Source organism: Malus sylvestris, chromosome 5 (genome assembly GCF_916048215.2).
Source record: "Malus sylvestris chromosome 5, drMalSylv7.2, whole genome shotgun sequence".
Classification (NCBI taxonomy): Eukaryota; Viridiplantae; Streptophyta; class Magnoliopsida; order Rosales; family Rosaceae; genus Malus; species Malus sylvestris.
In genome coordinates, this window is record NC_062264.1 from 19,108,492 (window position 1) to 19,135,213 (window position 26,722).

A 26,722-nucleotide genomic window follows, 5' to 3' on the forward strand; every position below is an offset into this window, starting at 1 on the left:
TGGAACAACAGAAAGTGTGAAGTTTGTGACCTTCACTAGATTGCTCCGGTCACTAGCGTGGATAAGTATGTAAATGGATAAAGACAGGGAAGCAAACACTAGATGTACGTGGTTCACCCAGATTGGCTACGTCCATAGAGTAGAGGAGTTCTCATTAATTGTGAAGGGTTTACAAAAGTACATAGGTTCAAGCTCTCCTTTAGTGAGTACTAGTGAATGGTTTAGTACAAATGACATTAGGAAATATTGTGAGAGAATTATCTCTATTTATAGAAGAGAGTTTCTAGTTTCATTCTGACATTGACACGTGTCATGTTGTGATTGGCTCCTGGTGTTGACATGTGTAGCGCTATGATTAGCTTCTGATGTCGACATGTGTAGCGCTGTGATTGGCCTCTTGGTTGGAAGGAAACTCTTCTGGGTCCTTGACTGTATAATGTTAACCGTTGCTCAGTAGTTTTGGGATTGGTCAAGTATGGTACAAACAGTGCTTCCTTAAGTTCCCGAGTGAGGCAAACTCTTCGATTGGAGACTTGTAAGATCCAAGCCATTGAGTAATCACGAAACCTCTAAGTACCGAAGTGTGGTATCATTTTCACTTGCCTTATCTGTCTCATGCATAGATGTGGCATCTTCTCTGGAAGTACTTTTCCTCCATCCAGGGGTGGTATCTTTAACCGATGAAGATGCACAAGGTAATGTATCAATTTCACTTGAAGCTTACTTGTAGTTTCGGGCTTGGTCAAATGTAATACAAAACCCTATAATAGGAGTCCCCTAAGTCACCGAGATAGGAGATTTGCTGAAAGAGGTAACAGACAAGGTAAGCAATCAGACTTCCAAGCAAGCAACCTAGATCGGAGGTTCGACTTTGGCTTCCGGTTGATTGTTCTCCTTCTCCTTGTGTCGTGAACAGCAACAAGGATAAGGAAAAGCAAATGGAGAAGAGATGATATGAGATACTTTTTCTTTTGAAGAAGTAACTTTCCACAGGCTTATACTTGAACTGGACTGGAAGGTTTTCTGGTTTCCTCAAGAGTATAAGGCCGACTAAAAAATTTGAGGGTTAAAACAAGTCCATCAAATCAAGAGTGCGTTCAACCTTGATAATATAGGATACTTTTATTGTTGACGAAGTAATAGATGAATTGGCACGTGTTTTGTTGCGCTTGCCTCCACATGCTTCCTTGTATCCTTCTCACTTGCCCTATTTGTTCCTCAGGCAGATGTGGTATCTTTTCTGGAAGCATAAGATGTTGAAGATGAGTACTCGAGAGCAATGCCAGGTAAGTAATCAGGCAAAGGGTTCCAGGCAGTCAGTTCCTGACTGGAAGCTTGATTCCAAGTGCTGACTAATTGCTCTCTTTCTCCTTGTCTTGCAGGTAAGAACAAGGGCAAAGGAAAAGACAGGGAAAAAGCATGATATGGGATACTCTTGCTTTTGACCCTGATGATATGAGATACTCTTGCTCTGGTGTGGCTGGTTTGCATAGGTATTATTAGGGGGAAGAAAGTTGAGTATTTCGAGAGGCTTCGTTGGGAGTGCCCTCTTAGATATGAGGAAGGGTTGAGCATTTTTGCAGGTCTGCCTGTCCGTGGAGGATGGAGGTCGACATATATAGAAGTCTCCCTAACAATAAGTAGTAATGCTATTCATTTACCCTTCTTGGTCGTGGTAATGTAGTGGAAGCTGCAAGCTTCACGTGTTTTAACTTTGTCAGAGCACTTTGAAAAAGTGGTATGTGGTATCTGGAAAGCTGATGTTGCGTGTGAAGATTGCAGACAAGCTTTATCCAAGGAAATCTGGCTCTCGAAGTTCGGAGAGTGATGCCTCTTCGATTTTTGAACAAGCAATCTTGTCGGGGATCTGGCTCTTGAGATTCAGATAATGGTGCCTCTTTGATTTTTGAGAAAGCAATCCTGTTGAGAGTTTGGCTCTTGAGATTTGGAGAGCGGTGCCTTTTCAATTTTTGAGGAAGTAATCCTGTTGGGAGTCTGGCTCTCGAGATTCGGAGGGCGGTGCCTCTTCGATTTTTGAGCAAGTAATCCTGTTGGGAGTCTGGCTCTCGAGATTCGGAAAGTGGTGCCTCTTTGATTTTTGAGCAACCAATCTTGTTGGGAGTATTTTCTTGAATGTGAGTAAAGGTTGGGCATTTTTGCCAGTCTACCTTACCACAGAGCACGGAGGTTGACACACATAGGGACTTTTCAGTTATCAAGTAGTGGTGTTGTTCCTTTACCCTTGGGGGTAATAGTAGGGTAGCTAGACCTTCAAAATTTATGTGTCTAAACTTTGTCAGAGATCTTTGGCAAAGTTATCTGTGGTACCCGAAGAGCTGATATTGCGTGTGGAGAGTAGTGCCTCTTCGAAATCTAAAGAGTGGTGCCTCTTCGATTTTTGAACCAATGACCCTGTTACCCTTTCTTTTATAAGGGCACCAATTATGTGTAAGAAGTACGTTAAAAGAGTTATTGCTTGTAGGAATTTTCTCCTTATTTTTGTATTTAAGAGATTTATTGCACCTCATTTCTGCTTCATCATTTCTAAGAATGTCTGGCACATCCGATCGTCGTTTTGACTTGAACTTTGGTGAAAAGGTAGCCATGCCTTCTCAAGACAACATATGGCGCCCATCTTTCTTATCCCATATTGGTCCTCTTACCGTTATGGACTCTGTGATGAAGAATGATATGACCGCTGCGGTAGTGGCCAGGAACCTTCTCACTCCTAAAGATAACAGACTACTTTCCAAACGGTCTGATGAGTTGGCTGTTAAAGATTCTCTGGCTCTTAGTGTTCAGTGTGCAGGTTCTGTGTCTAATATAGCCCAACGCCTATTTGCTCAAACCCGTCAAGTTGAATCATTGGCGATTGAAGTGATAAGTCTCAAACAAGACATCAGATGGCTCAAGCATGAGAATAAACAGTTTCACAGGCTCGCACATGACTATGCTACAAACATGAAGAGGAAACTTGACCAGCTGCAGGAATCTGATGGTCAGATTTTACTTGATCATCAGAGGTTTGTGGGTTTGTTCCAAAGGCATTTATTTCCTTCGTTTTATGGGGCTGTACCGCTTAATGAAGCTCCAAATGATCAACCTTCAGTGTCTCCTCCTTCTGGGGTTCTGCCCAGTACTGAGGCTTCGAATGATCACTCTCCAGTGCCTACTCATTATAGGGCTCTGCCAACTGCTGAGACTTCTCATAAGCAACCTTTGTGAAGGCTCCCTCTCGTTTGTTTATTTTGATTCGTGTATTTGTAACTTATCGGAGATATCAATAAACAAGCTTTGCTTCATTTCAATGTATTGTGTTAAATACATCAAGGCCTTCTTCACTAAGTTCTTTGAATTTTTTCTTTTGTTAAAGCTTGTATGTTGAAGCTTTGAGAGTGAAGCATGTATATTGAGGTAGTGCTTGGAGACTTGAAAAATCCAAGTCACTGAGTAGTCGTGAGACTTCTGAGTATCAAGGTGCAGTAGCATATGGTAGGAGTCCCCCAAGTCTCCGGTCGAGGGAGTTGACGAATGAGGCATTTCCTTTCTAAGTGGTAGCCCAAAACTCCTCTTTTATATATGTTTGTTATGATTTGTTGTTAGGCCCAAAGAAGATGAGGCCTAGGCAATTTTTTTTTTTCGATTTTTTTTTTTCGAATTTTTTTTTTTCGAATTTTTGAATTTTTGAATTTTCGAATTTCCAAATATATATACATATATATATATATATATATATATATATATATATATATATATATATATATATATAGCTTTGTAAGTTAAGCTTTGGTGTTGAAGCTTTGTAGGTGAAGCTTTGAGGTTGAAGCTTTGTTAGGCACCATGAATTGATTTTGCTTCACACTATCTTGATCAAGATAGTGTGAAGCTTTTGTAGGTGAAGCTTTTATGTTGAAGCTTTGTAGGTGAAGCTTTTGTGGGTCAAGTTTTTGTGGGTCAAGCTTTTGTGGGTCAAGTTTTTGTAAGTGAAGCTTTTATGGGTCAAGCTTTTGTAGTTGAAGCTTTTGTGGGTCAAGCTTTTGTGGGTCAAGCTTTTGTAGGTCAAGCTTTTGTGGGTCAAGCTTTTGTGAGTCAAGCTTTATAGGTCAAGCTTTTGTAAGTCAAGCTTTTGTGGGTCAAGCTTTTGTGGATCAAGCTTTTGTGGGTGAGGCTTTTGTAAGTGAAGCTTTTGTGGGTCAAGCTTTTGTGGGTCAAGCTTTTGTAGGTGAAGCTTTTGCAGGTGAAGCTTTTATAGGTTAAGCTTTTGTGGGTCAAGCTTTTGTGGGTCAAGCTTTTGTAGGTGAAGCTTTTGTGTTGAAGCTTTGTAGGTGAAGCTTTGAGGTTGAAGCTTTGTTGGGCACCATGAATTGATTTTGCTTCACACTATCTTGATCAAGATAGTGTGAATTTTTGTAGGTGAAGCTTTTATGGGTGAACCACGTCCATCTTGGTGGAGTGTTGGCCAGTAATATCCTTGGCGAAAAGCTTTATGTGCTAGGGATCGAGTTCCAACATGATCTCTGCAGAGCTAAGGATCGAGATCTAGCATGATCTCCGCAGACTCCTTCATGTATTTCCCGAATGACAGTTTCCGCCTCTGCGGGCGTAAGGCATCTTAGGTATGGTAGGTTAAAACCCCATTTGTAGAGTTGGTCATTAATGATCAAGTAATGGGTAGCCTTGTATCGAATCTGCTTAGCTTGGACTTTGTCATTTGGAAGGCTGCCATGAGCAAGGAATATATAAATCGAGGTAATCCAACTATCCCCCTATTGTAAGTTGCACACTTCCGCAGCTATGGTGCTTGGTGCTGCCAACAATTCGACCTGAATTTTTCTCCCAATCTTGTCTTCCACTGCTAAGGCGAAGCGAGCCAAAGCATCTGCATGACTGTTTACCGCTCGAGGAATTTGGGTGATCTGGTAGTGGAAGTGCTGGAGCAACAATTGTGTTTGTGCCAGATATGCTGCCATAGAGCTATCCTTAGCGTTAAATTTGTTAGTGACCTGGTTAACCACCAATTGGGAGTCACTGAAGATATCAATTCGTTTAACCCCAAAGTGTTTGGCCAAACGTAAGCCTGCTAGGAAGGTTTCATATTCGGCCTCATTGTTCGACGCCTTTAATTTGAAACGAAGAGCATACTCCATCACCACTTTGTCAGGGGTCGTAAGGACTAGTCTTGCTACACAACCCTATTGGTTGGACAAGCCATCAACATATAGACTCCATGCTAGGGATGTTGGTTCTATTTTCTGAGCTTCCGAGGGTAATGAAACCACTTCTTTAGGAGTAGAAACAATGTCAACAGGATATATGAAGTCGGCGATGAAGTCTGCCACTGCTTGGCCCTTCTCAGCTGGCTTTGGTTGGTATGAGATGTCAAACTCACCCAATGTTATCGCCTATTTGATCATTCGCCTGGAAGTGTCAAGACTTTGGAGTATCTGTCGAATAGGATGATTGGTAAGCACGATGATGGAGTGTGCATAGAAGTAAGGGCGAAGTTTTTGAGCAGACATGACCAATGCTAGAGCCAATTTCTCAATGTTGGAATATCGTGTCTCTGTATCTTGTAAGGCCTTGCTAGCGTAGTAAACAGGTCGTTCGACATTACCATCCTTTCGAATGAGAACGGAACTTACTGCTGAAGCCGATACCGATAGATAGATAATAAGAGTGTCACCAACCTCAGGTTTGGAGAGCATAGGGACTTTACTCATATAGTCTTTGAGGTTCTTGAATGCCTCAGCATATTCATCAGTCCATGTAACGTATTTCTTACTTCCCTTAAGTGCTTTGAAGAAAGGAGCACATCTGTCTGTGGCCTTAGAGATAAACCTAGTTAAGGCTGCCACCTTGCCAGTAAGACCCTGGATGTCTTTTGAAGTTACCGGTTCCTTCATGTCGATGATTGTTTTGATCTTCTCGGGATTAACCTCAATGCCTCATTAGCTTATCATAAAGCTTAAGAATTTGCTAGAGCCTACGCCGAAGGCACATTTGTTGGGGTTCAACCTCATTCGATACCTCTTCAGAATGGTGAAAGTTTCAGATAGGTTGGTGATGTGTTAGTCAGCCTGTTTACTCTTGACTAGCATATCATTAACGTAAACTTTCATGCTCTTCCCAATCTGTTCGGCGAACATTGAATTGACCAGTCTCTGATAAGTTGCTCCTGTATTCTTTAGACCGAAGGGCATGACTTTATAGTAATATAGTCCCCTGTCAGTAGTGAAGGTTGTGTGTTCTTGGTCCGGAGGGTTCATGAGGATTTGGTTGTATCATGAGTAAGCATCCATGAAGCTCAGAAGTTCACACCCTACCGTAGAATCTATAAGTCTGTCTATGAGAGGAAGAGGAAAGTTATCCTTCGGGCATCCTTTGTTTAGGTCAGTGTAATCGACACACATTCTCCACAAGACCTTTTTGGAGCAGGAGACTTTCCTCGGTCGGATTCTTCTTAACAAGGACAATATTTGCTACCCACGTTGGATAATTGACTTCGAGGATGAAGCTTATGCCTTTGAGTTTTTCAACTTCTGCCTTCATTGCCTTGTACTGTTCAACGTCATAAGATCTTCGCTTCTGTCTTACTGGCTTGGTCTTGGGGTCAATACTTAAGCAATGACAGATGATATCGGGAGAGATGCTTGGCATGTCCTCATATGACCAGGCGAAGACCTCAGTGTTCTCTTGCAAAAAAGAGATCAATGCCAACCGAATGGGTTGTGACAAGGTGGTGCCAATGTTCACCATGCGATCCGGATAATCTTTTGAGATAGAGATCTTCTCTAACTCTTCAGCTGGTTGTGCTTGCTGGGTGAAAGAGTCATCTCAAGGATCGTCGGGTTAACTATTGCCACCGTGAAGATCCAAGTTGGCTTCGTCTGAGCTGGTCTTTATGACTTGGTCATGTATAGAAAGGGTTTCCTTGGGCACAGGTAGGTGCTGCTGCTTGACCGAAGTGTTGTAACATGATCGTGCACTAAGTTAATCTCCTCTGATGTAACCATTGCCATAGGGGGTTGGAAATTTCATCAACAACATATGTGTAGATACCATGGCCTTGAGATCATTGATGCCTGTGCGTTCGAATATGACATTATATGCCATTGGGCAATAAACCACTAGGAAGTTATTGGTAATGGTAGCTGTGTAAGGGCCTTTACCAATGGTGAAAGGTAAGTGTATGCTCCCCAAAGGTTGCATGGTATCACCGCAGAAGCTTATCAAAGGGGAAATCGGGTGATCGAGCAAGTGTTCAACTACATTAAGTGCCCTAAAGCTTCAGCAAACATGATATTGACCGAAGCCCCCGTGTGTACCAGGATTCGTCGTACTTCAAAGTTGGCTATGTGAACTTCCACGATCAGTGGGTCATTGTGAGGGTAGATGATACCTCTTTCTTCTTCAGAGTGGAAAAATATGGCCAGACCTTAAAGCTCGTTCACTATTTTTCATGGCCCTATTGGAAGATTTAGATATGGGTGTGCCACCACTTATGGAATATATCACATTCACCTGGCGTTAGTTACGGTTACCCATTGGAGGGTAAAGGAGGAATTGATCAATTTTTCCTTCACGTGCCAAAGCTTCAATATGATCACAACAAAACGTGCCTAAGTTCTTCGTGGGCTTATAATCCGGGTGCCTTGGCTTTGGCTTCGGTATCAGGTGTGCTATGTTAGAGGCTGTCCTGACACGTGTTTGACCCACTGTGTTGACTGCCTGGGGTCGGGGATTATCATGGCGATACCCTTGGTTATCGGGGTAATGTCCCTTACTCCTTTTACTAAAAGGAGATTGGTGAGTATGGAAATCTTTCCTTTTACCCTGAGATTGATATGTCTGTTGACTTGGCAAAGTATTAAGTAAGGCAGAGTGAGGCACCCCTACCGTTTGGAAGGTCGAGGTCTTCTCATTTGGTTGGATCTGGCTTCCACTGGGTTTCCCTTGATATGTCCTTACCTCGACGGAGGCATGGTTGTAAGCCTATGCCATCACTTCAGAGTAAGTCTTCCAAGTGTTGGCATTGATCATGTACTTGAAGAAACAATCACGTAGGCCTGCCATGAAGGCCTTGAGGGCGGTCTTGTCATCTGCCTTAGCGCAGCAAGAATACTCATGGCTGAAACGACCGGCATACTCTCGTAGTGACTCGTCCGGCTTCTAGAAAATAGTGTACAAGTCATCTGCAGAATGCAAGCGATCGGTCTAGAAGATGTGTTGAGAGACAAACAGTTTCCTCAGTTCCTCAAATGAGTCTACTGTCTCAGGCTGAAGATGGCAATACCAGTTTAGAGCTCCGCCAGAAAGGGTGGAGGGGAAGAGAAGACATCGTTCTTTGTCAGTGTGCATCTAATATGCCATGGTGGACTCAAAGAGGTTAAGGTGTTCAATTGGGTCCTCCCTTCCAGTATAGAGTTGTAAACCAAGCTTTTGTTTTGTCTTCGCTTGAAGGGGGTGTCGAGGATCCTCCTTGTGAGAGAGCCAGGCTTGGGTTGGTTCCAGTCAGGTAAGTCGGCCTAACGTTCGACCTTCAACTTGTTTACTTCCTCAAGGAGTTGTAGGACAAGGGCTTCCTGAGTAGAGTCATGTACCACTGGGATTTTCTTTCGTAAGTTTTCATCGCCTCTTGGAAGTAGGAAAGTTTGAGCAAGGGCGTGTGATTTTTCCTTGGACTCGCCGTACTGACTTCTAGGGCAAGTCTGTTGGAATAACTCAGAGTCCCCTGTACCTTCATGTTCCTCTGGGACCTGTCGTTCCTTCCCTAGATTGGCAGCTGACTTGGATCGTGGGAGGGGACCGAGTCTTTCAGAAACCCTTGGGTCATTGATCTTCGAGCATATGTGGAGGGGATTCTCTCGATGTTGCTTTAGGAAGTCTCGGTAGTCACGATAAATGGCTTTCGATCCTTCCAACCCTTTTGCAAGGAGGTGTCTTCCTCCACTTCTCCTGCTTCAGGTCGAAGCAACTGGGTTGAGAGAAGTCTCATGTTGATCAATGTTTTGATGATTAGCTCACTCCTCATCAGGGATACCCATGTCGAATGAAAGTGACCCTCCGTGTTGAGGGGCACCCAGATGATGGTTGATGTCTACAAGGGTAACGAGCTCGCGTGTTTGAGTACGCCTCATTCTTCATTGCTATCTTATTGTTCTAAGCTTCTAGCTCATCGACTTTAGGTTGAAGAGCAACCCTATTTCCTTCCTTCTTTCATTGCTTCGCACTAGGTGCAAGAGGGGCGTCATTCTGTGTGCTATGGCTTCCTTCGCTCCCCATGTTGGAGAGGGATGCCTAGTCAAAAGAGAGTGTATGAATGGTGGAAACCAGCTTGACAAAGCTGAAGATAGTAGGAATAAGTGTCGTTCCCACAGACGGCGCCAAATGTTGATGCACAAAATCAATGAGGACTTTGGTACAACAAAAAGTGTTAAGTTTGTGACCTTCGCTAGATTGCTCCGGTCACTAGTGTGGATAAGTATGTAAATGGATAAAGACAGGGAAGCAAACACAAGATGTATGTGGTTCACCCAGATTGGCTACGTCCACGGAGTAGAGGAGTTCTCATTAATTGTGAAAGGTTTACACAAGTACATAGGTTCAAGCTCTCCTTTAGTAAGTACTAGTGAATGATTTAGTACAAATGACATTAGGAAATATTGTGAGAGAATGATCTTTATTTATAGAAGAGAGTTTCTAGTTTCATTCTGACATTGACACGTGTCGTGTTGTGATTGGCTTCTGGTGTTAACATGTGTCGCGCTATGATTGGCTTCTGATGTCGACACGTGTCGCGCTGTAATTGTCCTCCTAGTTTGAGGGAAACTCTTCTGGGTCCTTGACGGTATAACGTTGACCGTTGCTCAGTAGTTTCGGGATTGGTCAAGTATGGTACAAATATATTGGAATGAGGGTCACTCCTGGGTCTAATATAATTATTCACCATATTCACATGCTCTTACACAAGCTCAGGGTAGCTATCCTTGTTGGGGCATTGAGTAATGTCATGAGTTGTCTCACTACAAATGATGCAAGCTTCTTGGGCATTGGGCATGGAGGAGATTTGTAATAAGGCAGCAAACTTGGCATTAAAATTCTTTTCCATTTTAGCAATTTGAGCAAAAACATTAAGAGAACTCTGAGAAATCTCGAAAACTCCTCTCTTTTGTGTTTGTTCTTCTCTCCATTGTTGGGATTTAGAAGCCATTATATCAAACAACTCAAATGCTTCCCTTGCTTATTTCGACATTAGCGACCTATAGTAGATGCATTCACTTGACTCTTGGTGGTGGCATTGAGACCATCATAAAAGATGTTCATTTGAAGGTTAGAATCAAACCTAGCATGAGGACATTTTGTGTACATCTCATTATACCATTCCCAAGCTTCATGGAAAGACTCGTTTGGCTTTTGAGTGAAAACCAATATCTCTTTCTTGAGTGCAAGAGCCTTAGAAGAGGGAAAAAACTTACTGAGAAATTTTTGTTGCAATTTTGTCCACGGTGTAATGCTATTGGCAAGGAGAGAATGTAGCAATGCCTTGGCTTTGTCCTTCAAAGAGAAATGGAACAAGCGTTACTTGATAGCTTCAGAAGAGAAACCTCTGATTATGGTGTTGTCACATGCCTTAATAAAATCAGCCAAATGCATGTTGGGATCACTGTTTGGCAACCCATGAAAGGATGGCAATATGTTGAGGATGTGAGGTTTGATTTCAAAGGTTGTCCCATCTTCCACATCTGGTTATACAATGCACCTTGGCACTACATTGACTCTCGCTGCCAATGAATCCCTTAAAGGTTGACCTGTTGCAAGTAAGGCTAGGGCCATGTTTGCAAATAGGACCAAAGGTTGGAAAATAGGTGTGCTGCTCTCAGGATCACGAAACAAATCCTCAAGAAAAGTATCATAAAGGTTGGAATCTTGTGCTAAATATCTTTCTCTAGCCAACTTCCTTGCACTCCTTTCTGGTTCAGGGTCGTAAGGAGCAAGCACTTGATCCTTGGACCTTGTTCCAATCACCATATACTACACCTAAACAAACAACAAAAATATTAAGCCACAATAAAAATAATAAAATAAAACTTAACATAAACTAACTAAACAACAAAAGGGGGAAGAAACTAAGTAAACCCAGATCAATCAAAAACATAGTTTATGCAAATTGGCAACCAATAGTTAGTTAAAAAAAGACAAAAATCTCACACCACCCATCCACTGCACTTAATCAAAGATCGAAACTTAACTAAATTAATTGCTCTTTTTTTTTTTTTGAATAACAATTAATAAAAATAAGACATAAACATAAGCATAAGCAAAATAAACACAAAAGCTCGGGAACTGTTGGCACAGTCCCCGGCAATGCCGCCAATTTCTGGATAGCAATTTTACCACTTGTAAAACAAAGGTTAAACCATAGAAAATTCTTGCATGACAACAAGTGTTTGTAGTATAGAATGGCTCAAGCAATGTCGATCTCTTCAGGGACTGATATAAACAATTTACGAGTTTTTATGTATTTAATTTAGTTAACTCTAAGAACTACACTAATTCAACGAAACTAAATACTACTGTACATGACTTAAACAAATATCTAAGATGGGAATTGGCTTATAGGAATAGTGATCCAACTAAACAAAACAAGTAAATATAGAAACTCAAGATAATACAAATAATTGAAGAAAATTAGATTGACAAGGCGCTAGAGTTCAACCTTTACCAACAACACTCCTATGTAGCTCTTCCAATTGCTTAAGTAATCGAAAACACACATGCTTTGAAGGTTGGGTTTTCCTTGTGTATGTTTTACTTGTGACATTCAAGCTAAAATGCATACCACTACATGCAATTTATCCATGACATTTGGTTTAAATATAAACATGGGTGATTCATTAATCTTGGTGAAAATCCTTTTGTTAAACCATGTAATCCCTAAAAGTATGATATTTACCTTAGGAGAAATTACAATGCTCAAGCACAAGAAGCATAACCAATTTTAACGTGACATTCGTTCAAAATTGCATCCGATGACTTTTCTAAGCATCCTAATGGTGATCAAGCATCAAGGCACATAGATAGTTTAATTCAATGATTGAAAATATCAAAGCAAGCATGTAACAACACTTAAGCAATTGAAAGAGAAATCTACGTAATCATGTTGAGGCTCATGGCCTCACTCTAGAAAAAAGGAAATTAGTTACACATACTTGTTTTAATACATAAGGAATTATCCATTAAAAATCAAAGAAAGAAAGCAACCCTTTTTTACGAGATGAGCTCTCCGATCATCTTTTCCTCTAAGAGAGGAGCATGTTCTTCTTCTCTTCAAATTTGGAGCTACGGCACCCCTTCCATTTCCTGCTCTATGCTCTCCCTCTGCCATGTTCTGCACTCTCTACAGAAAACTCTAATCAGTTTATTCCTCTTCTCCCCTGCTCTCTGTTGCCGTGTGTTGATTTATTTTATTAGTTAATGGAGTGGGCAGTTGTGCTCTCCACTTTCTCCTCTCGGCTTTTCTTTTGCTCCAAAGGCCAATGAGTGGAATTAAAACCCAATTTTATGTTGAGTGCTGATGACAAAGCAAAGCACAAGGTGCATTTACTTTCTTATTTTATTAGCTAGAGTGGGCAGAATTGGCCATAACGTTTGGTAGACCAAAAGTCCTTAGATTTCAATGAATGAGATGTCCTTAGAAAGCATGAAATGTCTACTTTCTTCATTCTTAAAATGGGAAAAATTTGCTAGGAATTTTTGAGCTGAAAACTAGATATGGTCATCTTCAAAATGGCAAACTTGATCCTGCTGCTCCTAGAAACACAAAATGGCAAAACCATCACACAAACTTAAAACTTCCAGCTAAACTAGACAAGAAAAGAAATACAAAAGGGGGAAATATATAGTATAAATGTTGGTTCATCACCCATTGTGCCTATTTTCAGAGAATTTAGTCATCATAATAATTTGATATACGCTTGATCACCCCTTTATACCTTTGCTAATGATCACATCACATTCAAAAATGTACTTTATGTGTTGTGGTTTGCAATTCATGCAACTATTTCGATCTTAAAAAATTTGGTAGCATTGCCTTAGGGTTCCCCAAGTGCATGACATAGATATTATAAACAAATATCTAGTATGCATTTGAAGAACATTAAGGGGATACATTCGGATTTTTCAGGATCAAAACTTAGCCATGTTCACTACAAACCCTAAACACATACTAGTGCACTCCCAAATTGTCTGAACTGGACAATTTAAGAATCATTTAGATCACGGAGAGCATATTGCTGCATCTAGATACCCATCCAACAGACTCTTAAATAGGTCTAAGGTTTTTTTCAAATTTGTTATCCAAAGTTAATCAACATACACTAGTAAAAAAAACATGTTTGCGAGACGGAGCAAATTTCGTCGCGCAAAGTATGTTTGCGCAACGCTAAACACAAAACGTCGCGCAAAGGCCGTTTGCGCGACATGTCATGCATGTCACGCATGATTTTGGTGCCAAACCAAGAATGCCTTACCATTTTTTTCCCAACTTTGCACGACGTAGGTCCCTTCCGTCGCGCAAAGCTAACAGGGATAAATTTGGGAAATATATTATTAGAAGGTATTAAATTGAAGATTGAATTCATTCATTGTATTCATATAGGATCAAAGAGTGTAGCCACAAAAATTCATCAAAATCGGAGTTAAAACTACCGTTAAATCGTGATTTTTCATTTATAACCATCGAAAATTATGTCCCGTTACTTGATCTTTGAATGTTTGTTTTTTGCGATTTTTGGCATATGCAATCTCGAAGTATATACAAACAAGTTTGACGGTTGGATCATCGAAACTAGTTTCGTACAATGCATATCCCATCAAAACAACATATTTACTAACACTTGGAATTTATTTATACTTTCATTAAGTATAACATAAGATTTTGTTGTATCCACTTGTGCAAAAAATTTAAATTGACGATTGAACCATTTCATTGTATTTATATAGGATCAAAGAGTGTAGCTACAAAAATTCATCAAAATCGGAGTTAAAACTACTGTTAAATCGTGATTTTTCGTTTATAACCGTTGAAAAGTTTTGTCCCGTTACTTGATCTATGAATGTTTGTTTTTTGCGATTTTTGGCATATGCGATTTCGAAGTATATACAAACAAATTTGAGTATTAGATTGATGAAACTAGTATCGTACAATGCGTATCCCATCAAAACAATAGATTCACTAACACTTGGAGTTTATTTATACTTTCATTAAATATAACATAAGACTTTGTTGTATCTACTTGTGTAAATATTTTAAATTGACGATCCAATCCGTTCATTGTATTCATATAGGATCAAGGAGTGTAGCTATAAAAAAAATCATCAAAATCAGAGTTAAAACTATTGTTAAATCGTGATTTTTCGTTTATAACTGTCGAAAAGTTTTATCCCGTTATTTGATCTATGAATGTATGTTTTTTACGATTTTTTGTGTATGTGATCTCGAAGTATATACAAACGAATTTGATGGTTGGATCGTTGAAACTAGTTTCGTACAATGCGTATCCAATCAAAACAATAGATTCACTAACACTTGAAGTTTATTTATACCTTCATTATGTATAACATAAGATTTTGTTTTATCCACTTGTGTAAATATTTTAAATTGAAGATCGAATTCATTCATTGTATTCATATAGGATCAAAGAGTATAGCTATAAAAATTCATCAAAATCGGAGTTAAAACTACCATTAAATCATGATTTTTCGTTTATAACCGTCGAAAAACTTTTGTCCCATTACTTAATCTTTGAATGTTTATTTTTTTCGATTTTTCGCATATGCGATCTCAAAGCATATGCAAACAATTTTGACGGTTCGATTGTTGAAACTAGTTTCATAGAATGCGTATCCCAACAAGTTGAATGGTATGTGTGTGTGTGTGTGTGTGTTTATCCCAACAAGTTGAGTGGTATGTGTGTGTGTGTGTATATATATATATATTTATTAAGTAGCTTTAAATTTATTATTGTAGTTCAGATCGAGTTTTTGTTAGAAAAATATATTACTGTGGGTTTTATGTAAAAAAAATTGAATTTGAAGATAGTAAAGTCACATTTTCAGTAAATTTTATAATAAATTTTTTTTTTAAATATAACTTGCGCAACTCCATGATGTGTCGTTGCGCAAACCAATTTTGCACGACATCTTAATGTATACATGCATCGTGCAATGTGTTAAAATTTTAGCTGTTTAATTGTAAAAAAATATGCGCTTTGTTTAAATTTTTCCAAAATCTTGCAAGACGCACAGGCTGCGTCGCACAAACGTTCTTTGTGCGATGAAGGTGTGCATTTGTCAAGTAAAATAGCTTTGCGCGACATAGGGGCACCTTCGTCGCGTAAAGAAGTTTGTGCGACGAATGTACACCTTCGTCAGGCAAAGTCAATGACTTTGGACAAAATGGAGGTGCAAACCGTGCAATTGGAAAACAGTCGGTCTCTCTTCCCTCTCTCTCACTCGGTCTCTCTCTGTTGCAGAATCGCAGAGGCTGAACGAAACCCTAAAGACCAGGTGCGTCGTCCTCTCCTTCCACCTCCCAAGCTCTCTTGCACGGCCTCTCACCAGTCATCGCTCACCAAGTCGCCAATCACCATTGTTTTCCCCCTTCCAGTCGCATTCTCCACCACTAGCTGCTAAGTGCTCACTTCGCCACTCCAATCTTAAGGTAAGACAATTTGTTGAATTTTTTTTTGCATTTTATAGTAGCCATGGCACGGCAATCGCAGCAAGTCCTGCGCCGCGCTTCTTCATCGTCACAGCCTTCCTTCCATTTCTTTCCAAACCCTAGCTTCTTCAATCCCCACCTCACCAACTCCGCCTCCAATTCCCTCCACCATATTAAGGGAACAAATGTAATACAGTTAGTAATATAGTTAGGTAGTTAGTATTTGGTTAAAGTAGTTAGGATTTCTTTATAAACAGTATGTGTAATCTTCATTTTTAATCAATCAATACAAAAGCATATTTCTCTCTCTAAACTCACTTTCTCTCTAGATTCTCTCTTGTTTCTCTCTACTTCTTCCTCTTCCTCTGTACCAATTCCATCTTCTGCAATGTCGTTAATATGGTATCAGAGCCACCAGGCTCACGCCATGGATTCTGGTGGTTCCACTTCTTAGTAGTTTGTATTTTTCTTTTCCTTCTCTAGTTTAGTTTCTCCTCAAATTTTCTTTAGATTTTTCGATGCTTCCGCGATTGTTCAAGAAATTCAAGAAATTCCCAATTCTGCGAATGAAAAGCTCGTATCTTTGGATTTAATTTTTGGGTTTCCTGCATCTGATGGAGTTGTCAAAGATTTCATGGGAAATTGCGAGGTGGGTCTTGTTTCTGATGGTGAATTCGTGACAACTAAGACTGCAAAGACTATGGATGATAAGAAGAAGGGTGAAGGCGAAGTGGGTTTCTCTGGGATTCAAAAGTTGATGTTTTTTGGAGTTTTGTAGACCACCACCATCGAATACTTTATCTGGAAGACGTCGTCGCCGACCTCGCCAATTTGATTCACAAGTTGATGTTTTTTTTTTTTGGAGTTTTGCAGACCACCACCATCAAATACTTTATCTGGAAGACGTCGTTGCTGACCTCGCTGATTTCAATTGGGGTATTGGAAATTCGATCAGAATCCATCACATGGGCTCTCAACAGAACAGCAAATGCTCTGTTGCAAGTGTTATTTCATACGCAATTTTGTTCTTGCCGGGTTCCAATAGCAAGATAGGTCTCGGTCCTAGGTGGTACTACATCCGCTGTGTTAGATGTAATGGTCGATGATTTCTGGTGTTTCTCTGGGCATTTTTCGATCAAGAACTAAAGATTCAGGTTTCATCTTTCTTTATGCACTCCAACTGTTTGTTTGATTGTCTCAGTGAGGAATTCTGTGTTAATTGTGAAGATTTTTCATGTGAAGGTTATATTTTGTTTCTTGGTTAATTTTGGTGTTAGTATCTGGGAAGATTGGTTAATTTGGTTTCTTGGTTTTAGTATCTGAGATGGCATCCAAGAAAGTTTTTCAGCTGATTCGGTGGTGATTCTTTTTGGTTGTTCGTCTGGGAATTTCTCTTTTTGTGGTTTTGCTGTGCTGATTGGAAAGTGGGATCTTGGACTCTGTCAAATTATGGTCTCTTCTTGGTGTTGTATGCATATCAGCTCTCTGTGCTTCTCTGGTGTTATTTGATTCATGTTCTGTTCTCTGTTCCACTACTTTGATGATCTGGTGGAGCTGCCAATTCCCTGCAAAAGTGTATGATTCTTTGATTTTGTGAAGTAGTCGATTGATTTCTTTGAGGCACGAAGCCATTATTCTTTGTTTGCGGCACGAAGCCATTTAAAGTTTGTTTCTTTGGGCACGAAGCCATTTAAAGATTGTTTGTTGTTTGGGCACAAAGCCATTATTCTTTGTTTGCAGCACGAAGCCATTATTGTTTGTTTGCGGCCCGAAGCCATTTCAAGATTGATTTTTTTTTTTTGGCACTAAGCCATTTTTCTGTATCGATTAGTTGATTGAAGTTTGTGGGCACGAAGCCATGTTTTCTGAAAAGATTAGTTCATTAGAGTTGTAGCTGTTGAAAGGCTTGGTTTGCAAGGGATTGTAAAATTACGTTGTGGTGAGGCAGTGAATATATTTGGGAAACAGGGTATCATATTTGGTGTGGACAATCACTTATGTTTGCAAAGGGTTCAGCTATTGGACAAGATGTCGTGAACAAGGTTAAAGCATTTGATGAAAAGCGTCGATTGATAGCAAGTGCATCAGAGAAGGCCATTTCCTTTTACAGGAAAGTAGGGCTTACAGGGAAATTGACAGTAGGCATTTTCGTGGTTAATGAGAAAGTGAAGTCTGTTGATATTAAACAATGGCAGCAATATTTTCAACAGAGAAAATTGAATGATATAGGGTTAGCTGTCCAAACAAGCAGGTATGTAGCAGCGTGGCTAAATGGTGCTTTCGGTAAGGGGGCAAAGGCAGGACAGGTTGCAAGACAGATTGCAGTTGGTCTTCCAATCTCAAACTGGGTTACCCCAGTTGAGATTGAGGGGGAGTATTAAGGGAACAAATATAATACAGTTAGTAATATAGTTAGGTAGTTAGTATTTGGTTAAAATAGTTAGGATTTCTTTATAAACATTATGTGTAATCTTCATTTTTAATCAATCAATACAAAAGCATATTTCTCTCTCTAAACTCACTTTCTCTCTAGATTCTCTCTTGTTTCTCTCTACTTCTTCCTCTTCCTCTGTATCAATTTCATCTTCTGCAATGTAGTTAATACACCACTCCCCAAACCCTTGCTTTCTGCAGCTCCGACCTCTCTCCTCGCCCTCAGGTAATCTGTATTTTTGTTATTGTTTCAGCCATTGTTCAATGTTTCAATTTTTGAATTTTGGGTTTTGGAATAGCTCATTAAATTGAGTTCTTGATTGACTTGAATTTCAGGTTCCTCAAACATTGTTGTCATTAAGTCAGAGGATAAATACAACAGCGCAATCAGCAAAGCTAAGGGTAATTTTTCTGGGTTTTCGAAATTGTTTTGTTTTGAGAAAACTTATCAAACATTTATGCAAATTATCTGATTTATATGTTAAATTTCATATAGACGGAGATGAGCCAGCACTTTTCTACTTCACTGCAGTCTGGTGCGGGCCTTGTAAGTTCGAAGTACGTTTTCTTTTAAGCAATGAAGTCATTGGCACGGAATGTGGTGTAATTATGTGTTTTGAACTTGAAATTGGTACTTTGGTGTGATCTCTTGTGCAGGCAGGTTCATATCTCCAGTCATTGGAGAGTTGAGTGAGCAATACCCACATGTAACAACATATAAGATTGACATCGATGAGGTGCGCATTCGCATAGGAAACTAGTTATTATGGAAACTAGTTATATTTTTAAGTGTTGTTAATCTAGTTATTTGTTACGGGTTTCAATTCTGAAGTTAGTTTTAGCAATAACTATACTTGTGGGCTTATAGCTATCTGGCATGTAATGGTTAGCTAGTTTGAATGTAATTTCATTTATTTTTAATTTGGGAGCATGATTTTTTTTTAAATTCATACCTAACCTTGTTTATTCTATATACAAGAAGGAGTTACAAACACTTTGGGCAAGTTGAATATTTCCGCTGTGGTAAATGATTGCTCTTATTATGTTTAAAAGAAAATGCTCCAATTTATTTTGTTCTTCGTATATAGCTTCTTTTATTCATGGCACTCGTGGGATGATCTTTTTAGGATGGTCTTTTGAATGGATTATTACTGGTTTTGCTTCTTAGTAATTCTATATGTTTTTACTTGGATATGGTAAAATCCAAGATCTATTTGGTTCGTAATTTGATGTGTGTACTCTGGTGCAGCCTGCATTCCATCTCTTTCAAGATGGGAAGAAGGTGGCTGAAGTTGTTGGTGCTGATGTTGCTCTCTTGAGAGACACTTTTGGAAAACTCTACAAATAATTCTTTAGTACATTACACTACACTTGTGTGCTTTCTCATTTGTGAATGCAGTGTTTATATTAAGTGCATAATAGTTTTTAGCGGCTCAAATTTCTCCAAATGTGATCAGTTCTATACCTCAATTTATATTAAACCCTATCGTAGGATTTCCATTTCATGTGTGTGTGTGTGTAACTAAAACTGTTGGTGTTGATGACACTTAGGGCTGGTTTGGTATTGCTGTGCTTTGAAAAAAAAGCTGTTGTGAGAATAAACGGCTGTGCTGTGAGAATAAGCGGCTGTGAAATAAATCAGCAGAGTGTTTGGTAAACTTTTTTGTAAAAGTGCTTTTGGAAAAAAAAAAAGCAGTCTGATAGTGGGTCTTTTCATTAAAGGAGCACTGTAGCTCCGTGTGCTTTGAAAAAAAGCTAGTTTTCCAAAGCTGCAAATAGCAGTTTCAGCTTTTTCCTCTGATTTCAGCTTATTCTCACAGCAGCTTCCAAAATAAGCTATTTTTTTCAGTTTACCAAACACCTAAAACCCTCATAGCTTTTTTTCATAGGTGCTTTTTTTTTAATCACCTCACTCTCAAACCACCCCTTAGAAAGTAGCCATTGAAAAACGTGGTAGTTGCATAATTCATTTGCACTTGTGTCTTTGGAGCTTACTACTGGACCATATCATATACCATTTCGAGAATCAAAAACCAAAAAACTCTCCGCAATGTGGAACCTTCTGTGGTTTTTGGTGTTATTGTTATGTGATGACGGTGTAGGTGATCAACTGTGTCCATGACTTTTGGTGTCAATGACTCCCTTAGCTGGTCGTGACGGTACCCATGTAAGTCATAATTTTTTCCTAATTGCAATCAGTTAATAACTTATTATACACAATGTTCTAAAAATCGGCCTAGGCGGCGCCTAGGCGGCGCCTAGGCGCTGGGCGGCGGAGCCCCGCCCCGATTTTGGGCAAGGCGTCATGAAAAATCGGCTGGAGCCTAGGCGGCCCTAGGCGGCGCCTAGGCGGGCTAGGCGGCTGGGCGGAGCTAGGCGGCTGGGCGGAGCTAGGCGTCTGGGCGGAGCTAGGCGCCTTTTTAAAGTTTTTTTTTTTTTATTCTAAAGTTCCCTCTTTCCCCCGTGTACAATCCCCTGTTAACCTAATTTTGTAAACATTTCTTCTGTTTTGCTCTCTGTCGTCTTCGACTTCGGCCGTCTCGCTCTCAAGTCTCGAGTCGACTGATCGAATCCTTTGCTGGGCAGCATCTCTCTACTTCCTTACTGGGCAAATCATCTCGCCTCTCCAGATTTCCACAATCCACCTCTCTCATTTGAGTCGTTTCCCTAATCTCCACCTCTGGCAATAGTTGCAGACTTGCAGCAGGTTAGCATTTCGCCATTTCCCATATTTTATTCGAAAATCTAGTTGATATTTGATGCTAATTGCGATGATTTGCTGCTCTGCAATTTGCATTGATGATTTGAAATTGATATATAATATTAAGTTGCTACAAGGAAACGAGATGCCCAGCAGCCTAAGTGAATAGCACTGGTTTTTCAGATTTTTTTTTTATATGCAAGATTCTGTAATCTAAGACTGGAAGTAAATTCTTAATACTATAGACATTATATTGTGGTGCCATGAAATGATTCATGAATCAAATCAGATTAATACAATTAGACCAATGGGGTGTGTGGATTCATTTCATACCACCAGATTATTTGTGGTGAACCGTGTGAACTGATTAATACCAGATTAATACTACTAGTTTTGGGTCTTATTTTTTCTTTCGATTGTGTTAGTTTTCTCAATGGGGTGTGTGTGTGGAATGGATTGAGTGGTTGCATGATGCATTAAACATTGTTTAATTGTGTAGTCATAGGATAGACTCATATGCTTCGATTATCAGCAGTAAGTAAACACTTTTCAATTGTGTAGTCATAGTTTAGTTGAAGTATTAGAGCAGCCAATTTGATTTGAATAAGTTGCATACCATGCATCAATGTGGTTGAGCCTTAGGCTTGAGTAGTGTATTTAATGCTTATATGACTTTCTGCGGGGGAGATTTCAGCAGGGCGGGTTGCCATCCACCGTTCTAGCCAGCTCCAACCCATGTTCTGGTCTGTGCCATCAGATGTGGTGTGCCTTTTCTTTGAGCAGATCCTTAGCTTCAAACAAATAATACCAAGTTAATTAGTTTCCAAAACCATAGGAGGAGTCTTAGAACCTCTTTCAGGGCAAAATCTTGGATGTAGTCGGTTATTTATCACTCTCTCTCTCTCTCTCTTAGTCACTTGGTTTCTCTTATCTCTCACATCGCGTGAGAGAGAGAGAGAGAGAAGTGTTAATCACCGGTTGCACAATAGAATCCCGACTCTTTTAGGAATGAAGTTCAGTACCTGTTGTGAAAAGGCGTACGCCAGTGCTCTCTCCCGCCTAGTTGTTGCTTCCAATCTGTTCTGCATTCTCATTCTTGATATGTTGCTACTAACTGTGCTGGCATCCCATTCTTCCTATAAGTTTTTATGAATGTCAATGATCATACGTGATTCAATCTCAACACGTGCGTAGATACATAAATACCTTGTAAAATCCGAGTTTGAATTCACTCTTAAATCTCAATGTGGTTTTACCACATTTTTTTTAGCATCACATAGTTCTAACATATAAGAAAGAAGTATTTATAAATTTATAAATTATAATATATGACTTAGTTGGCAGTTTGGTTTTCTGATATGGGGAACCCTTGCAAATGGCAGCCAAATTAGGAAAATCGATGCATTTCTGATATGGGGAACCCTTGCAAATGGCAGTTGGCAGTTTGGTTTTCTGCATGAATAATAAGACTCTGTTTCTTCTTGTAATCTGAAGCATTCAACGTGCATCGATGCATTTTCTGTATGTGTTCCTTCTATATTGAAGTTCAATGAGGATCAAATATCACACTTGTTGTCTGTTTTTTGGATACAAGCAAATCTCCTAAATGATTTTCTGCTTTTTTAGATGGCGGGCACCGTATCATCTGGAGCATCTAATCCAATGTCGTCCACCCAGTCAGATAATCCATTAAAGCGTGCTTCAGACGATGTGGGATGGGAATATAGGGTGTTGGCGGATCCTTCAAACTCGGATAAGGTGAAATGTAAGTTGTGTAAAAAAATACTCAGTGGTGGCATTTATAGAATGAAACAACACATAGCCCATGTCAAGGGAAATGTAGCTGGATGCACAAAGTCTTCGGATGAAGATAAAGCAAAATGTAAAGCCGCATTAGATGAAGCAAACAAGAAGAAGAAAGAAAGATACATGCACCATGAAGAAGTGAGGGAAGAGGTTCAACTTCCACATATTGAAGAAGATGAAGATATTGAAGTTGTTGGGTCAAGGAAAAGGTCGCGAACTCTTGGGCCCATTAATAGGTTTGCATCCTCCATCAATCCCGACTCTTCAAAATCAAATGATGAAAGCATGAGTAAGCGACAACAAAATCTCCATGATGCAATTTGGAAGGATAGAACACATCAGGTGGGTCAATATCTGGCTCGATGGGTCTATGAAGCCGGTATTCCTTTTCATGCCATTGAGAATGACAGCTTCAAACGCTTTGTTGAAGCGGTTGGTCAATTTGGCCCGGGATTCCAACCTCCAAGTCAATATGATTTGAGAGAGCCTTTATTGAAAGAAGAGGTGGAGAGGGTAAAACAATCTCTTAAGAAGCATGAAGAAGAATGGGCTTTGAATGGTTGCTCAATTATGACCGATGCTTGGAGCGACCGAAAAAGAAGAAGTATAATGAATTTGTGTGTGAATTGCAAAGAAGGCACAATATTTCTTTCTTCCAAGGAATGCTCTAGTGAAGCACACACCGGGGAATACATCTTTGAATATGTTGACAAGTGTATCGAAGAAGTTGGTTCACAAAATGTTGTTCAAGTGGTAACCGACAATGCTTCTAACAATATGGCCGCGGCAACCAAGATGTTGGAAAAGAGGCCACACATGTTTTGGACATCATGTGCCACTCACACGTTGAACCTCATGCTTCAAGGAATTGGTAACCTACCTAGGTTCAAAGGAGTGATTGAAAAGGCCAAGGCTTTTACTATCTTCATTTATGCTCATCATAAAACATTAGCATTGATGAGAAAGTATACAAAGAAAAGAGACATAGTGAGGCCCGGAGTCACAAGATTTGCAACTTCTTTCCTAACTTTGCAAAGCTTGGTTGATAAGAAAAAAGACTTGAGGATTATGGTTGCTAGTGATGAATGGGAACAATGCAAACATTCCAAGAGTACAAAGGGGAAAGCGGCATATGCTACCATGGTGAGTGCACAATTTTGGAATGGGGTCTCACTTTGCTTGAGAGTGTTTGAACCGTTGTTTAAGGTTCTTCGACTTGTGGATGGGGATAAAAAGCCATCAATGGGGTTTTTGTACGGGGAGCTACAAAAAGTGAGGAATGAGATCAAAGATGCATTGCAAAATAATGAGACCCATTATAGACCAATCATACAAATTATTGATGAAAAAGCTCATGATCGGCTTGATGGTCCATTACATTTGGCGGCCTACTTCTTGAATCCTTATTACTTCTTCAAGGATCCAAGCATTCAACATGATTCATTAGTTATGGACGCCATGTTTACTTGTGTTGAGAAGTTCTTCCCCAACAACTTTGAAGTCCAAAATCGAGTTATTAATATAGAGATGCCGAAGTACATGAAAAAAGATGGTGGATTTGGAAGACATTTGGCGGAGATTGGATGCGTTGAGAATGATGACAACTATGATCCAGGTATGATTCTAATTGAGTAATGTAATTCTAGTTGTTTTTATTTACTAGTCTAATTGTAATTGTCTTTCTTTACTAGTCTAGTTCTAATTGTTTATCTTTACTAGTCTAATTCAAATTGTGTACTTTGTACTTTTTTAGCTACATGGTGGTCTACTTATGGCAATGGTGTGCCTAATTTGCAAAGAATTGCTATCAAAATTCTCTCATTGACTACAAGTTCATCCGGGTGTGAGAGAAATTGGAGCACTTTTGAGGGAATACATACAAAGAAAAGGAATAGACTAGATACTACAAGGTTGAATAATTTGGTCTATGTCCAATTCAATGCGAGGATCATGAACAAGAAGAAAAGAGAGAAAGAGAAGAAAGTGGATATACTACTCGCTAGTGAAGTATGGCACAAGGATGGATTGTGGAGGGTGTTGATGAAGAAACTGAGCTTGGTTCGGGAATGGATGGAGAGCAATTAGAGGTGGATAGTTCCCTAGAGCCTAGGAGGAGTTCTAGAAATGTTGAAGTAAGAGAGCTTCATGAAGAAGATTTTGTATCGGATGAGGACACGGAAGAAGAAGGAGATGATGATGAAGAAATTGAGTTTGAGTCCGACACGGAGAAAGTCTTGGAAGGATGTGGAGAAGAAGAGATTGAGGCCTAGACTCCTAGCTTTAAAACTTTGCAAGTATCTTATATCCTTATCCCTTTCATTTTGCATTTTATGTGTAATGTGTTTAAACTTTAAATTGTGAACTTGTTGGATACATCATACATGTATGATGTATTATCCAAGAACACTCATTTTGATTATATGCTTAATGTGCTTTTAATTTGTAAGTTTGTTGGATGCTCAGGAAAACAACTTTCATGTGCTTTTAATTTGTAAGTTTGTTGGATACTTAGGAAAAGAACTCTCATTTTGATTATATGCTCAATGACAATGTGCTTTTAAATTGGAAGTTTGTTGGATGCTTATTGTTATTGCATACAGGTATTATCCACGAATATTCATTTTGATTGTAAGCTTGATGGATACTTGTTGCCTTGTTGGATACATATATCATCCAAAAGCACTCAGATTGATTACATGCTTAATGTGTTTTCAAATTGTAAGCTTATTGGATACATGTACATTATGTAATCTCTACTTATTTACAAAATATACAATAAATTTACCTAAATCCGCCTAGGCCGCCTAGGCCCCTACCCGCCGCCCGACTAGCGCCTAGCGCTTTTTAGAACCTTGATTATACATGCTCTATTTATACTACATTTTATCATCAATGTCCGTATTTTTCATTGAACTGTTTTCTTGTTATAGTGGAAAACACATGCACTTTATTTCCTCACTTTGGTTTAAAATCATTGATTTATGAATTATCTGTACTTGATGCACGCATCGGATAAAGAGACGGAAATTATATGGACAAAATGTATACGGGAAGAGTAGAGATTTGACGGTTTGTATCATAATTCATTCTTATCATCTGTTTATTTTCCTAAATTTGACGTTAGAGTAGGGTCTAATTTACATGTCCTAAATTTAAGTTTTTTCGATATATGGGGAAGGCACGGGTTCATGAGACGGGTGCCTCCTCTTCCAGATCGACCATAGGACAGGTCAGCCCTAATGGAGGAAATGGCAACCCTAAAAGGTCAGCTTGTGGCCCAAGAAGCAGCCCGGGAAGCCGAGATTGCAGCCCAGTTATCGGCCCAGGACGATAAGATGAATATGATCTTTCGGGCTTTACAGATGTCCGGCCTTCAAATCCCGATGCCAGCACCTGATCTTGCTCCACTTTCGACCTCCCAGCCACTTCGCCCAATCGATACCCAATAGCCTGATGTATCAAACGTAGAAGACTACTTCTTGTAGTTTTTTCTTTTTTGTTCAGACGTCTTATATGTACATTTTCATATATTTTATAATTAAATACTTTTTCTTGGTTTATTAATTATTATTTATAATTTAATTACAATATTTATAAAAATTTAAATAAAAAGTATTTTTGCCAAAAAAAAAAAAAACAAGGGTTTGCTTAACGAAGAAGTAACATTCGTCGCGCAAAGTGTCTTTGCGCGAAGCATGTTACTTCTTCGTCGCGCAAACCCTACTGTCACTGCCTTGGAGGGCAACGTTTTTTTACTTTGCACGACAAAGGACTTGCGTCGCGCAAAGTATTTTTTGTAATAGTGATAATTAACTTCGTATAAACGGTTATGAACTTTAATAAACTTCACACCATGATTTCCTAGGCTAGTGCTGCACCTTAAATTCCCCTAAGCTACAAATATTTCAATCACACAAACTCAAACTTTCACATAATTCACAGTTTCCACACACACACACAAAAATAGGGACTAGGTGTGGGGCCCACTCCACATCGAATTTCAATGATATGAACCGTCTATTTTGTAAATCTCGATTCATAGATCATCCTTGCAAAAATTC

General features: G+C 39.5%; 1 protein-coding gene and 1 pseudogene across 5 annotated transcripts; both read left to right on the plus strand.

The window, feature by feature from the left end:
- Nucleotides 1-10,338: 10,338 nt before the first annotated feature.
- LOC126624871 (small nucleolar RNA R71) lies at nt 10,339-10,446 on the plus strand (annotated as a pseudogene).
- A 7,774-nt stretch (nt 10,447-18,220) lies between these two features.
- On the plus strand, nt 18,221-26,161 carry LOC126624282 (uncharacterized). Of its 5 annotated transcripts, none has more exons than XR_007624039.1 (6): nt 18,221-18,380; nt 18,491-18,556; nt 18,651-18,712; nt 18,812-18,891; nt 19,404-20,321; nt 25,840-26,161. XR_007624039.1 is itself a non-coding variant. In XM_050293320.1 (6 exons), the coding sequence occupies exons 5-6, from the start codon at nt 22,482-22,484 to the stop codon at nt 24,744-24,746; spliced, it is 2,127 nt and encodes a 708-aa protein (XP_050149277.1). In that variant the 5' UTR covers nt 18,221-18,380; nt 18,491-18,556; nt 18,651-18,712; nt 18,812-18,891; the 3' UTR covers nt 24,747-25,114. The 5 variants fall into 5 exon arrangements, 3 of the variants coding, with proteins under 3 accessions (XP_050149277.1, XP_050149276.1, XP_050149278.1); XR_007624038.1 differs by having other exon boundaries at nt 18,651-18,701; XM_050293320.1 differs by lacking the exons at nt 19,404-20,321; nt 25,840-26,161 and adding exons at nt 22,482-24,276; nt 24,415-25,114.
- Nucleotides 26,162-26,722: the final 561 nt, after the last annotated feature.